Source organism: Amblyomma maculatum, chromosome 2 (genome assembly GCF_055883805.1).
Source record: "Amblyomma maculatum isolate TAMU_Amacu chromosome 2, ASM5588380v1, whole genome shotgun sequence".
Taxonomy (NCBI): domain Eukaryota; kingdom Metazoa; phylum Arthropoda; class Arachnida; order Ixodida; family Ixodidae; genus Amblyomma; species Amblyomma maculatum.
The window spans coordinates 83417490-83433031 of NC_139345.1; the positions used below are offsets into that span (position 1 = coordinate 83417490).

Here is a 15542-nt window from a genome sequence, read left to right on the forward strand (position 1 = left end):
TGGAGGAATGTGGGAGAGGCCTTCGCCCTGCAGTGGGTTCGGCTGATTATGGTGACGATGATGATAATGATGATAATGATTAATGATTAAAGCACATGGTGCACATCGGGAAATATAGAGGGCAGCAGGGAAAGGCCATCCTGCGCCATGGTGCACGTTGACAACACCGATCCCTGTGGAGTAACTATACCAGTAAGATGGATTGAATCATAACTTACATATTCGGTGCCCAGAGCGGCAGTTAGATCATAACGAAAGGCCCACACATAATCATAAGTGCGCTGGCTCCACGTGCCCTCGATAGACCGGCCAAGATGTCATCATGTGACACGTTCTAAAAGGCCGCCTTCAGGTCTGAAGCCACGGCAGCATGGGCCCCGATCCTGCTGGAATGATCAATTTCTTCCTCTTTTTAGTTGAAGATGCACATCTTTGGTCGCGGCCGGAACCCGAAAAAAGCGTCAAAGAAGAGGATGGTGGTTTCCAAGTGTGGATAGAGCCGATTTAGCCCGGCGCGTTCCATCAGCTTCGCAATGCACAATGTCAGGGATAGCATTCAAAGATTTTGGAGAGACAGTGGCTTGCCTTATTTAAGAATTAGGACAATGTCAGCGCGGGTCCATTCTTGTGGGAGTGTGACATCTCCTCCGCCCTTCATTATAATAATTGTACAGGGCGATTACTGAGCCATCGTCAAGGCTCTGTAGCATCTTGTACGTAGCACAGGGTCTTGAATATTTGGGGGCTGTAATTTTAAAAATTCCTATGCAAAATATACTACCCCATTCGAGCTGAAATAACGTTCACAAAGTAGCAAAATATCGTCTACGTTATCTGATAAGTGATTCAACATCGGTACTTGCCTAGATTTTCCGAAATCGAGAAAAAACTGCTCTCGGCGGCGTGCGCAATTTTCGCAGAAGAGAGTCGAAAAGCTATTTTGACATGGTGCGTCATCTGTCGGGCAGCGAGGCAAGCGCGCTAATGGTCGGGATGGAGCTTGTCTCAATGCTCGACAGATGACGCATCATGTCAAAATAGCTTTTCGACTTTCTCCTGCGAAAATTGTGCACGCCACCGAGAGCAGTTTTTTCTCGATTTCGGAAAATCTAGGCAAGTACCGATGCTGAATCACTTATCAGATAACGTAGACTATATTTTGCTACTTTATGAACGTTATTTCAGCTCGAATGGGGCAGTAGATTTTGCATAGGAATTTTTTAAATCCCAGCCCCCAAATATTCAAGGCCCTGTATATGGTCTGCCCCAGGTTCAGTGCCCCTTCTCAGGCTCGCTATATCACCCCTCTAACTTCTGATTATATGATGTCGCCGTCCTAGAAGAGTGTTCGTTCTATGGGGGCCAGACACTTTATTGTTATATCAGATCAGTCAGTTTGTAGCGCGGCTTCAGGGCATGCAGCAGTTAGATGGTGTCTTTTGCTTTCATATAAGAGCTTGGCTACCGCTTTGAAATATTCCTCTATCGTTTTGAACGGGTCAAGGAAGCCGCAGAGGAGCGACCATGTTTTGGCTGTATTGATTATTCCCTGGAGCCTGGCGCGGAGACTGTGCCAGTTGGAACTCTTCAGCTCCTCCGCGTGGCACTCTACCGCAATAATGTCTTCAGCTATGCGTTTTCGTAACTTGCGATTGTGTCGCTGCTTCCGCTTCCTAGATGTAGAGGAGATGGGAGTCGGTCTAAGAAGCTTTTTGTGTGACCTGCCCTACATACGTGGCCCTCTTTATGCTCGCCTGCAATTGTACCGCCTAATCAGCCAGGAAAAATCGTTCGCATTGTTTTGGAGCTAGTCTTTGTTGTCGGAAGGCGACTCAGTCCGTGAGGCACAGTTTACTGACAGTCGACACGCGGCCAATTCTCACTGGCATCTTCATTTTCATGGAGGAATGATCGCTGTCCAAATTCTTTTCCAGGTTGGCGAACGGGCACGTTGGTTGCGCTCCTACTAGCGTCAGATCTTGCCTAGTATCACTGTTCACGCTGTTGCTTAGACGGAAGGGATGGTTGGTTTACGTCAAAAGACTCAGTTGGTGGCAGGCATACGGGGCCATGTGGTTTCCCCACGCAGGAGGAGACGCGTCGAAGACACAATAATTAGGAACAAGTTCTAACGTGACTTGGCAAGCTTGAGGACGACGTGAAGGAGGTTTTAAAATACGTCCATCCTGCCTCTTTTCGATAGGACTATAAACGTTCAACGCTAGTGCACCCGCCTGCCTTCTTTCTCGAGGCAAGAGCTTGAGCAAAACATGTGAAATGTGAGCGTTGTGTGATTGAGTGGAAATCACGGTCATAACACTGGTTACTGAAATGGCTACACGTGGTGTTTCGTAGCCATCCGATGTTTGTTGCCCGAATTGTAGTTTGGTGTGCAGTTTGCTTCTCGGAGGGCGTTCAAGTTGGGCTTGCATTCCCGAGTATCTAGGAACTGTTGCACGCCGCTCCTTTTCTGGCAGAAGGCTCTGCGATTCCACTGCCATGCAAGCATGTAAGTAGCCGGCGGTGGGCTTATTAAGTGTCGTTTTTGGTTAAGATGTGTTGCCATAATTTGTTCGGGCTCGAACACGTGCTGTTAACCAGTTTAAAACGGCATGTGCCGGGGCCTGTGGGTTTATTCGAAATCTAATAAAGTGCAATGGGAGGCTAGTTGGTAAAACATCATTGAAAAACAGAACTGCGCAGAAAGGATAAGCCAAGAAAAGAAGAACAGAAGACGAGCGCATCCCAACAAATTCTTTTTTTGCACCAACGTCTCCTTCATAACCAAGACCCATTCGCACAAACCCACAAAACCAAAACACAAAATCATCTGGACAGCCAGAGAAAGTCTAGCTCTTTTCGGTAAAAGAGTTGGAAGCGTCGCTTAGAGATTTGTCCGGCACTAATCTCGCGATTTCAAAGCTTTAAGAATTCATGGTCGATGTTCTCTTTTCTGTACCATGCAGGCTGTCACGTTTATGCAGTTTAGTTTAGGATTTACAAAGAGGAACGTGTAAATAACACTGCGACTGTCATCCGGCCTACAGTGATACATCTGGCTGCCATCAGGCGGCGAAACACACCAGGCTGCGCTTCAGTAACGTGTGCGTAAGTGCCACCTTTTTTTTTTATATATACGAAACGCGCACCTCATACGTGGCAGGGTCTATAGTTGCAGCAATGAGTTCTGGTGATTTATGGCATCAGTCAGGTCTTCTGTTTAAACCTCCGCGTTCACTCCCGCACGCTTGCTGTGAGGATTTCTAAGCCGAGAAATCCGAACAGGGATCGAAGGGCGAGTCACCTCGATACAGTTGATCGCCTCCTTAATACGGCCAAGGTCTGTGCGGTCCTTAGAAATGACTGTGATGCCGCATCGAGCGCGTAGCAAAGTGACCCCTCCGATGCCCTCAGCCTCACGATCAATGTTAACTTTGAGGACTGTGTCCACGTCATGACATGCAGTGTCGGAGGGCTGGACAGCGCCAAAAACATGGCATGGTCATATGTAAGAAAGAAAATATCAAGGAACTGGAAAAATCACCGACCAGTCAGCTTAGAGTCCGTTGTTCACAATTTAGGGAGGTTAATTCGAGTTCAATTCGCTCCGTCTTAGACTTCAGTCAACCAAGGACCAGGATGGCTATCGGAAAAGCTACTCGACATAAGACCACATTCCCGCCATCAATCAAGTGGTATAGACATGCTAAGAATATAACCGGCTTTTATATTTACGTATACTATGTGACATTTATATTACTAGAAAGTATTTGACTTTGTCGAACTCATACATTTTTCACCGACCCGGGGCTATATAAAGGTACTTAAAACATATTTATAGCGAAAGTGGCAAAATGCCTATAATAACGGGTTATCATGCAAGGAGATACGGTCAGCTTTAGAATTCGTTTCGCATATATACGGAAGGAATATAAAGAACATTATTGGGATGTATTTAGAAGAAATGTTTACGAAGGATAGCTTAGAAATTGTGTCATTAGGCTGTTGAATAAAACAGGCATCGAGTTGGATGGCATGACCGAGGACCTGGCCAGGCAAAGTAGTACAGTGGGTGTCAAATTAATGTTGCCACATTCCTAATGAGTCACGTGGCGCCAGCATGCGGCCGGACTGCATTACCGAACGTTTTATCTGGCATTGGTCATGCTAGTGACCCCGGTGTTTCTTCATTTTCCTCTCTCGTGCTCCCGGCTACCTTGTCCGCGTCTGAATACGCTATTAAACCTACCTTCTAAGAAAGCATACTTCGGCTGCTCTGGATGTTTGACGGTGACAATATGAAGACATATAAACTGATGTTCTCGAAGGAAACTAAATTTACGATTGCCAGTGAAACATTTCCTTCGGACATTTATGAGCCGCTGGTCCAGAACGCGAAAGAAAAATAAATTGCGGACTAAGTATAAAGTGAGTACACATAGCAGGCACGTTTAGTGTATCAGTGACAGTTCATCATTATCTCTCAAGAGAAACGTGAGCTATCCTAAATCTTTGCAATGTTTTTCCGCGGTGAGTGCCACCGGGACATCGCTTTTTCACGCGTGTTTCGTTCCACCTATCGGCCGACATTATCAGCCTCTCCATCCTAGAATGCGCTGCACTTTCGCTCACCCCAAGCGTCATGCCTTAAGCGCATCTGCAGCAATTCCACAAATAATTTTTCTGGCAACTCCCTAGTTGCTGTTAAGGGTGTAAGCCCTATGAAACTACGACTAATGCTCTTGGGGCTTCCAAATTTAGCATACCCTTACTACCGCAAAAAAAAAAAAAAAAAAAAAAAAAGGTAAGAAATTCTTTAACAAACCAGAAGATTTTTAACACTATTCTTTCTTCCACGTGGCTGTTGACATTGTCTTGTTACTCTAAATACAGGTTTCTTTACATCGAGGTTGTTACAGCTGGACCCAATATAAATTCTTTGCTTCTCAAGAAAACAAACAAGTGGTGACTAAAAGACACAAAAAGCTTTAAGTCGGGATGAAACATTCGTTTCTTAAGGGAGCAGCACCAAAATTACATTTTGCTTTCGTTGATACAACAGAGTAAGTCGTCATAAGGAATTGAATATTGTGAATTATTCACATCACTTAAGAGCCTAAAGCAATTTGTTCTGAGGTGTTTTAAAGAATTCCCCGCAACTATATCAATATTATGATAGGAAAGAATAACGGAGGGGTAGGTTTTTCAATATATTGGTTCGAAAACATCCCTAAACGGTTTTACCATCTACCATTTTCTGACTCTATAACACAGGTAAAGCAGCTTAGCTTTTACGTCAGCCTTAAAAAAAAAAAAAAAAAAAAAGGCATTCCAAGACCCAGGTTTTTGCTGATCTTGATAGCACTGCAAAGCCGCTGCGCGCTCAATTTATTAGATATTTTTCTATTTGCCTTTTACCTTCCAAGTTCAAAGGTCAGTACGCAAGTGTAAAAAAGATAGGACGACCGACCATGTTTTTTACAAGCACAGATGCCGAGGTGAAAAATAAACCCTCCTTTTTGTTCAGCAGAGAACAAATTTTACATTTTTCTTTGATGTCGACCACGTTTTGTCGCGAAGGAATATTCCTGCGAGTATTTCCATAGCCTACATTACATCCACATCCCTCGAATCGCACCTATCTGCTTCAGTACCCAGCCTGCAACCTGCAAATGCCCAGTTGGCAGAGATTAGCGCCACATCACACGGCCGCTCGCGACAGACACCCAGTAGAGCCAAACCCCCGCCATTATTACGACGTCAAAGTGTAATAAATTTCCCGCCCTGCTCTTTATTGTGACTGTGGATACCATCCGGTACTCCTGGCCTCTTTATAAACGTCTTTGTAAGTGCACGCCCCCTACCTCGTAATGGAAGGCACATCTTCCGTGAACTGCATATTTTAATGGATCAATTAGGCACCCCTGATCTCAGTCGCAGTGGCGACTAGACTGTGCCTGCACTACAGCGCACAAGCTGCCGGTTGTCTCTTCGTCCCCATAAGACGCCTGGGTGGCTCGTTTTGTCCCTGGCTGCGATTGTGAAAAAGAAGGCCGGCATTATAAACTTGAAGCACTGCCATCGCTCTGTGGGAGAGTTTGGTCGCCTTGCTGACCGCGGGCTGTTTTCACCGTTGTTCCCGTGAAATTGCCACGTGGTTTAAAACGTATATATCGTCAATATTGCCCCGCAGGGGTGGCGCAGTGATTACGGCGGTCGACTACTATTCCCAACGATGCGAGATAGAGTTCTGGCCTCGGCGGCCGCTTTTCCTTGGAGGCGAAAAGCAAGGCGCCCGTGTACTGTGCAATGTCAGAGCACGTTAAAGAACCCCAGGTGGCGAAATTTCCGGACTCCTCCAATACGGCGTCTATCATAGCCTGAGTCGCTTTGGCACGTTTAAACCCCACAAACCTATCATTAGTATTGCTTAACTGCAATCGCATTTGTTTGCGTATTCGATTGATCTTTGTTTTAGTATGCGTACTTATGTTCGTGCGCGTCTTTGGGAGCACGTGCGCCGTCAGATTATATATATATGTCATTTAATATTCAATTGAAAAAAAAAAATATGAAACGCGGCGTTCTGGATTAGCAAACTATCTTTATTCTTAAAAACCGCTCAGATTTGTGACGATGGTAAAAAGGTAGAGGTACGTAATTAGAAAAAAAAAAGAAAAACGTGCACGGGAGAATGCCCGATGCCCCACCGGGGTGGTGCAGTGGTTAGACGCCCGACTACTGTCTGGACTTCCCGGGTTCGAACACGACCTCGGCGGCTGCGTTTCGATGGAGGCGAAACGAAGTGGCGTCCGTGTGCTGTGCGATATCAGCGCACGTTAAAGATCCCCAGGTGGTCAAAATTACCCCGTGGCCATCCACTACGACTCTCCTTTTACTCTTTCCACTTTCACTCCCGCCTTCATCTCTTCCCTTACGGCCCGGTTCAGGTGTCCACAGAGCACGTGTGATTGATACTGCGCCTTTCCCTTCCTGTGAACCAATTAAAAAAAAAAAAAAATACCCGACCGCAAAAAGGATACCACTGGTTGGAGCACACTCTGTAATAAATGAACAAAATGCTTGCAATATGACCCTCCGTCAGCCTGAAGTCAATTAGAACACAAAGACAAGGTTTTGATCGGCTTCCATTAATAAAAACGCATCTTTGGTTCTTTACAAGATCAACTTTAATCGATAAGATTACACGTTCGCCAACTGTACCGGAAAGTGCTGCATAAAAGCGAAAATAGGTGATACCCACCTAAATATTTCATTTCTTGTGACTTATTTCATTTATTCTATGCATATCGGCAGTAAGAAAAAAACTATGGTCGAGAACATGACCAAGAATGCAAGAAAGAAGCTATAGCCGAGGATATGACTCAGGTAATAGATCCTGCTGCAACCGTGACGCTCCCCATAACAGCAGCAACAACAGTAACAATAACAGCAGTAACTATAACAGCAGTTAAAATGCAATCAATTCATCTACAGCCTCCTAACGACCTTTAGTGCGCCGCTGTACAAGCGGGATAATTTGGGCCCCATAGATTTAATCTGGGATGAAGGACTACGCCTGCAAATGAAAGTAAAATATGTGCACTACAAGAACAGCCTCCAGAGTCAACGCTTAGAATGCACAGAAATTAGTTCTAGAAAACAACGCGGAAGTAGTTTTGTGCCCAGAATGTTTGGCAGCTCACATACTGCCAGAACCGAAGAACTTTGGCAAAGAACTTTTGCAATGTGAAGAAAACGCTTCCGACCGGCCAAGACACATCACAGACCCTATACATCAACGCTCGCGGGGCTCAGGCAAGCGTCCGTATCGTGAGCGGCCTTGTTCGCAATAGCAGTAGCCGGGCACTTCCGACGCCAGTATACCCTCGTGGAAACGTTTATTTCTTCTTTCAAGCGGCCTCTTCTGTTTTGATTCACTTTTTTTATCCGCGGGCCATTTGTTTTATCTTGCTCTAAAAGGTTTCACGCTCTACGGAACAAGCTTGCCGATTGGCCACCCCGGCGGGACGCAACTAACGCTCGGCAATTAGGCCGTATTCCGATACATGCTTATATAAGGTGGGGCACACACAGTCTCGCCAGTAGCTCAGGGCGCCCGAGCGTTGGATTACGCGACCTACATCGTGACATGCTCGCACAAGTGAGTTAGTTTCTTGTTGTTACGAGATGCGTTATTCTAACTGTTTTGTACAAAAATTGTAAATCTTTGATTTTAAACGCGATAGTAGCGAAAGATGCCGCATTTGTGCACTTTCACTTTCGAACTCAGGTAACAGAAAAAGAAATAGAAAAAGAGCCTTCCTAGAGCCGGTCAGGTTTTCCTTTTGTGATCAATGTGTGAAAACATTTTGGGGGTAAGGTAGCATGCGGAGATTTAGGTTGTGGTGATACAACCACAGATGTGAATTTGAGCAAAGTGGAGTTCTGGGCCAGTTGGTAGGTCAAGATTTACAGGCAGGCTTAGCGCGAGACAGTCGAGTACAAGAGAGGCAGGCACACAGGACGAGCAGTCGTCCTGTGTCCCTCACTTGTCCTCATCTGTCTCGCTCTAAGCCTCCCTGTAAACCAAAGATAAGGACAGGTGTTTTAGTGTTAATCCTTCCCTCTGAAAACCCGGTATACCTTTCCTGCCAATGTTTGATGAAAGTATTAACGACATTATGTTAGCAAAATGTCAAAACTGTGCTAAATTTAAGCGATTTCTAGTAATATTTTTCTTTCTGCACCGCTAATTGGCTTCCGTATTAGCTGCTATCGTTATCTGCTGAATTGCACACTTTAGAGGCGAGGAAATAGCGTTACTACAAGTGAACAGTTTTCGGTTATGTGTTGCGAGTGAGCTCTGTCTTCAGAGCTGCTGCATTTGAAACAAAGAAAATAAAGTTAGTTTCTTTCTTCCTTCCAAAGCGGTGTGTTTTATTGTTAAACATTTTTAGCCGTTTCCGAGAGGTAGATATGAAAACTAAATATTTTCCGGACTATCGTGGTGAAAGACAAAGAAACCACAATAAAATTATGCAAATGTGCTGTATCCAAACTTCTTCATTCCTGTCATACTTTCATTCAGCGCTAACACTCCGTCAACAGTTCACCAACTGGCCTACAAAAATGTTCTCCCAAAACAACAAAACAAACTGCATGTGCATTTTCACTCGTTTTTTTTTTTTTTTTTTTGTTTTGCAGTGCTTGTTCGCTTTACCTGTTATTGTAGCCGAATGATTTCAGTCTCGCGTTAACTGATACTAAGCAATTATCTTGAACAAACTGTCTTGCAGAATAAATTACCTGTAAGAAAAGCAATCATCTCTTAAGCACTTATATTTCTGTCTTCTTTTTACAAAGCGTTTTAATTTAGTACTCTTTTATGCCTATTTCTCCGTTTTATTTTAGTTCGTATCCACGCTGTGACGCAGCGTTATTTCGCATTCCTACTTCCGGTTCGGCATTAAATAACGTCCTAGTCAAATTCTACGATGCAAAATACATGAGGTTGTACTCATTGAAATTGCTGTCAGTTTTTCTTTAGAGTTCTCAGTTGAGCAGATAAAGGTGAAACTCAATGGATACCGCGAAAAACTAATTTCCATGCACTCTGCTCCTGCATTGGGTAACTGATAGTACGAGCACACACAGCAAGAATGCCAGCCTATCCGGAATTGTTCTTGTTCGGCCTTTTTTGAGATTCATACAAATCTTGCATTTCGTGCCTTGGTTTTAATGACAAATGTTTGTCATTAAGGTAACATTTAATTCTCGCTCGCTGCTAAAATGATTTAACTATTCGTCACAAAGTAATATTTACTTCCAGTTTATTTAGCTATTCATTGAATCGCAGCTTCATCAGACAGACCAACACTACTGACCATTACTTCAGCCAAGCATAGCATCACCACGATGGCGATCAACTTTCTTTAATTGCCTCTCCCTATCTCTTCTCTGTGGTCTGAGGTGCCATAGTTTAGAGCTACAACTTCATATCAGACTGTATTCACTGAAATAGAGCACAAGAAAAATGATGCATAAAGTTGTGTTTGTAACATATATAATACAATGCTCATCGGCCCTTGAAGTTGATGTATATTTGGAAAATTCTTCGTGCTCAAATATTAATGCAGTTGCATGCAAAGAAAACATTTCTCAGTAGTCAATCAGCGCACTTTCCGGTTGAGAGGGTATTAGGCGAGGTTTTCTTCAAACTTTGAATACCATTCTCTTTTTTTAACTTCATAAAATTGATAACAAAAATTGCACGTCATCATATCACTGCGCGCTTCAAGAACATTTCGTAACAAAGCCAAACAAAGCTCGTAAAAGGTTATAGCCGCAGAGACGTAATGGCATGAGGGCACAACGTATGCTTTGGCCAACGTGTACAAACATCGCGCTTGCTACAAGGAACAATTTATTCCAGTACGTTTACTTTTAAATACGTTTTCTTTCATAGGTACTTTTGGTGTGCCTCTCTGTGGCTGCCGCTTCAGCTGGCATCCTCGGAGGCTATGGTGGGCTCGGTCTGTTCGGTGGTCTAGGAGGTTACGGCTACGGCTATGGCGCTGCCCTAGCAGCCCCTGTTGTTGCTAAGGCTCCTGTTGTTGCCGCTGCTCCAGTGGTTGCCAAAGCCGCCGTCGACTTCGTTGTAAGTGCCGCTCAGGTTTCACACTTCGCGCTGCACATGAAAAGAACTTTGGCTGGCTGGCAAAAGAAAAAAGAATCTCCATTAAAAGGGATCATCACCCCGACATAAGTATTAAAGCTCACTATTTAATGTACACATGGCATGCAAACATAAGGCGCAACATGGATAGATGCAGGCTCACCACACCTTCTAAAGCAAGCAAGAGACTCTGTCTGTCTTGACAGAACAGATTCAAAATCAATTATCACACACATCAAAGCGATCTTTTGGTAAATCACAGTACCGTCTCTCAATTCAGTCAATCTAAAGCCATATATAAGGAACGCTGCCTTTCTGGGGTAACTTCACTTCTTCTATTACCTAAACCCATTCATTGCTAGTCATCGTCAGAATAAAAGGTCTGATACTAAGAGTGCAGTATTCCTTATTAGGCCGTCTCCTGCCTCACCTTCTGTCTGCTTCGTCTCCTTCGTGACCGCAGGCGCCACAGGCTACCAAGTTCGGCTACCTGACGATCGACTCGTACGGCAACACTCAAGCTCGCAACGAGGTGTCGGACGCGCACAACCGCCGCGTCGGTTCCTACAGCTACAAGGACGCGCACGGCCTCACGCGCAAGGTCAGCTACGTGGCCGATGCGAATGGCTTCCGCGCCGTGGTGAGCACCAATGAACCCGGCACGGCAGCCTCGAAGCCCGCTGCCGCCTCCTTCCACACGCCGGCCAAGGCGGCCGCCGTCGCAGTCGCCAAAGTCGCCGCTGTGCCGGCAGTGCCTGCTGTAGCCAAGGTGGCTACTGTCGCTGCTGCTCCCGTGCTCGCCTACGGAGGCTTCGGAGACTACGGAGGATACGGGCACTTCAGCGGTCTCGGACACTTAGGAGGATACGGTTTCGGTGGCTTCGGCGGTTACGGTCACTTCGGTGGCTTCTACCATTAAAGCGTTGGCTCAGGTTGTACCACAGCAAAGCGCTGTGTAACTTAAAGCTGCGCCACGTTGGTTCAAAGTCTCGTATCGGCAGCGGCCTTAATACCAGAGGGGATATGCCCTTCGAAAAGGTACTTGCGGCCTTAATTTGCAATGACTGTTTTGTCGAGCTTGTTTGACTGTCATTTTTCTTTTTTTTTTTTTTTTTTTGTCTACCTTTGATACCGTACCAAGAGCGCGCCATATCTTGCAGGGTATATAAGCCCGGTTGTCACGAGCGGTGTAGTTACCAATCGCAGAAACAAGTAACAATAGATCGAGAAAGCAGTCTTTTAAAAATACAGTTTCTCGATGCACCTTCAGCGCTGGTATTTTGAAAGCATATGTTTTTAGACATCAGGATTTAAGACCTTAAGCTCTGGTGAATATGGTGTAGTTCCAGCTTCCACTGACACAAGAAAATGTGTCCGAATAATATTGCTGCTGCTGTCCACAATCTGTGCAGTACGTTATAGTGTGTACCACTCGTTCAGTCAAAACGGTGTCGCCCTCGTCGTAGTGCAGAATTGAGAAAAACGTGTCAGAAAGAAATACGTCATTCAACAAATAAATTTGTCGATATCGGTGTTTAAACGTACACGTTCTGCATGACAAGAAGCCTGTAAGCGCATAAGCCACGATGTGCTTTTCATTTATATGCCTGGCTCTGGCACAAATTAGTCTGGTGTGTTGGCCTATAGGTCAGTATGGGTAATACATATATTAGAGGAGCACCTTGTGAGCGCGTTGCGGTTTGTATGAGGAGGAGGAAGATGAGGAGGAAAGGCAGGGAGGTTAACCCGTAACAGCAACTAGTTTGCTACCCTGCACTGGGGGAAGGGGGTGAGTGGATATAAAAGTTGTGAGAGAGGGATGGTTGAAGTTAGTATCTAGATTGACGCCCATTGACTGAAATTAAGATTTTGGGTCAATGGCCACGGCGATCGTCTGCGGAGAAGGCCTCCCAGGCACTGCTCCGCTTTATGAAAAGCACAGGTCTAGTCGAAAGACTACGAGTTTGCTGTTATGTTAAGGGATATGACTGGTGACGTGATGTGATATGGCAGTTTGTATGACTTACTAAAGTAAGTTTGGGGTGTGTACTGGTGGTACGATGACAATAATTTAAAGAATTCAAATAATTTTAACAAGAAAAGAGCAAAATGAAAGGACAGTGTTAACGGGGCTACCACATCTACTCTCAACTCGAAGCTCTCGCGTCCAACTGATTTTACGCAGTTATGCTTCAAAAGGGATTCTCAGCAAACGTAAGCAGCAGCAATAGAGTTATGCGTTATAATTATAAATAGTGGAGAGGTGATGCCCGGTCAAATAAGCAGCTTTTTTCTTACAGGGATAAAACATGGTCAAAGGAGCGCAAAAGAAATTCCAATCAAGCGCGAGAATGTAGAAAGTCGACTGTTTTTTGTACAACTGGGCAACGGTGATCAAATGCCACAGACATGTGTCCTGACGCTGGCATGCGGCCGAAAAATTTCTTTTTATGGTGCTTGCTAACATTTGAGTGCTTGCTTGTGAGGGTGCTTGCTCAATGTCTCCCCTATTAGTCTACACCGATAGCTATTACCACTTGTTCACTGCTTGGTACTCAACCAAAGCCCGTGTCTCCAGGAGCTCCTACCTCAGCACACTTCAAATCTTTTCCGTGAAAGCGCTTATATTTTACGAGTCGGTAATATATTCCTACCATTTGGATGGCGTTGTCTCCACCTTTCAAAAGCGCGGAAAGCCATTCCTGCAAAGTTCCCCTTTATAGACCCTCGTCGAAACGGGTTTCGGGACTCTTGAATATATACCAGCCATATTAAAACATATCAATTTTCTTAACACGAAGGCGTTTACAGAAGCAGGAACGAATGAGGTGCACACTTACGAACGTCTCGCAAAACGCCCGAGTGCCTCCCAATGGGATCAGCTAAAAAATCCATGCACAATCTTTCCCTCTTTCGTAAGTTCCTTATGCTGTTCCTTGCCCCTGAGCGCACCCTATAGCATCAGGTACATTTTTGCTACCTGTCGCTCTGGTCGTCATCTTTTCACTTTGCAACCTAGTCTTCCCTCCGCTTTTCATAAAACGAATGCGATTTCATTACTACGACTGAGGAGCGCTTTTTTACTGTGCAGAGATTTAAGTGCGCCAGTTTGCGAATGCAGGTTCATATGTATGAACACGAAACCGGAGAATGGATTGTCGGTACATTCCCGACGACGCGTTTGAAGAAAATCATTTCTTGACACTTTGTACACGTCTTACGAAAGAAGTCGAGAGAGTGGAAGAGAAAATGAATAAAACTGTACGACCGACAAAAGTGTGCTTTGCCTTGGATAAGCTTTTTTCTATTAGTATGCACATATGTTTTGCAGGACGATACATCCTGCCCTTAAATGCGCTTTCATTGACTCCAGACGATGGGGACCCCTTTTTCACGCACCTAGAGAATCAATTATTGATTGCTTTATATAGGAACATGCTTGGCAGGCGCTTGAATACAGCAAGAGTAAGCATTAATATAGAAAGGCAGGCATAAAAACATCACATCAATTGCAGTAATCATTAGAAGGAAAGTGCACCCAAGCAAGGTATCTACAGCTAAAATAATAAGATACAAGAACAGTTTTGCATGCGCGTTTTTGCTGAAGTTTGCAGCTTTGCATGCTATGAACAAGCGAATTAAACGTTCTCAGTCATCTAAGAGAATCTAAAAAATTTAGCGTGTTTCTCATGGTGCGCATTACCGAATCACTGTTCCCGTTATCAAAATGCCAGATTGGTACTGAAGGCATTAGTGATAACGAAATTCTAGCTGTGAGTTGGTATCATGTTGTAACATATACAGGGTAAATATTCACCCTGTATTCGGCATTCCTCGCTTTCAGTGTACCACGGCCAAGATAATTAGTCGTTTTTACCCCTGTGTCAGTTCGCTTATACTTGCTACAAATAAATGCAGACACAGCTCTCACAGCACTCACTCGCAAGTCCAATGGTTGTTTCCACTGATGCTATTTCAAGGTTCAACTCCGTTTATAACGGCAGCCACCCAGTAACCAGCTTTTTGTTTTCTATTGCCAGGTGCAGTAACTTCCTTTCTTTCCTTTTTTTCTTTTCTAGACAAGAAGAACGCGCTTGCATACATCTATAAGGACAAGGGCACGAGCAGAGACGAGAAAGGTATAGTGGCAAAGGTAATCCTAGCCAAACTTTGTCTTATCTACAAACAGGATGGACCGACTTATGTAGCTAGGATATCTATAAAGACTTTTCTTGCTGCAAACCCGTTAACCTTCTCTATTCAAGCGGATACACTATACACTCTTCCTCCTATTTTCTACCACTTGTTGCACACAGGAAGTGTAATCGCGACCAGTTCAGCAGGCATCGGGGGTATCGAAGCATGAGGCTTTCTGTGCAAAAGGAAAGGGAAAAAAAGTTTCAGCATATCAATAAACCAACCAGAAGCGAAAGCACACATGCGTGACGCACACGGCTTATACTAGGCAGATAATCTCCCAAAGCCAACCGTAAGGCCTAACCCAAGAACCGCTCCAGACACACTTCATCGCTTCGGTTAGTGTTGGCGCCGCCCTCGGCCTTTTCCGTTCTGCGCGCCGAGGGGAAGGGGAGGAAGGCTGCACCAATTAAAAAAAAAACAAAGTGTAATGACTAGACAAGCAACTCGCGAGGGGACACGCACTCGCCCACGAGCGCCAGCTACGAACTATAGCGAACGGAGGAGTCGGTGGATGCCCATTATGCAAATCGCGCGCCTCGGCGCGAGAGCGTCACAAGACGCCGGCACCGAGCTCCACTTTGATTGCCCTCGCGATATACACGCGCGTTCCCAAACACGCACAAAAAAGAGACACTCACAAGCAAGACACCCGCAAGTGCACACT

General features: G+C 44.9%; 1 protein-coding gene across 1 annotated transcript in view; it reads left to right on the forward strand.

Moving 5' to 3' along the window:
* Nucleotides 1-11597, forward strand: part of LOC146199149 (uncharacterized) — a 17420-nt gene extending 5823 nt beyond the window's left edge. The window contains exons 2-3 of the mRNA XM_084592059.1: nt 10469-10660; nt 11142-11597. Coding sequence (XP_084448185.1) covers nt 10469-10660; nt 11142-11597 — 648 coding nt within the window. The remainder of the gene's footprint in view (nt 1-10468; nt 10661-11141) is intronic.
* The last annotated feature ends 3945 nt before the right edge of the window (nt 11598-15542 follow it).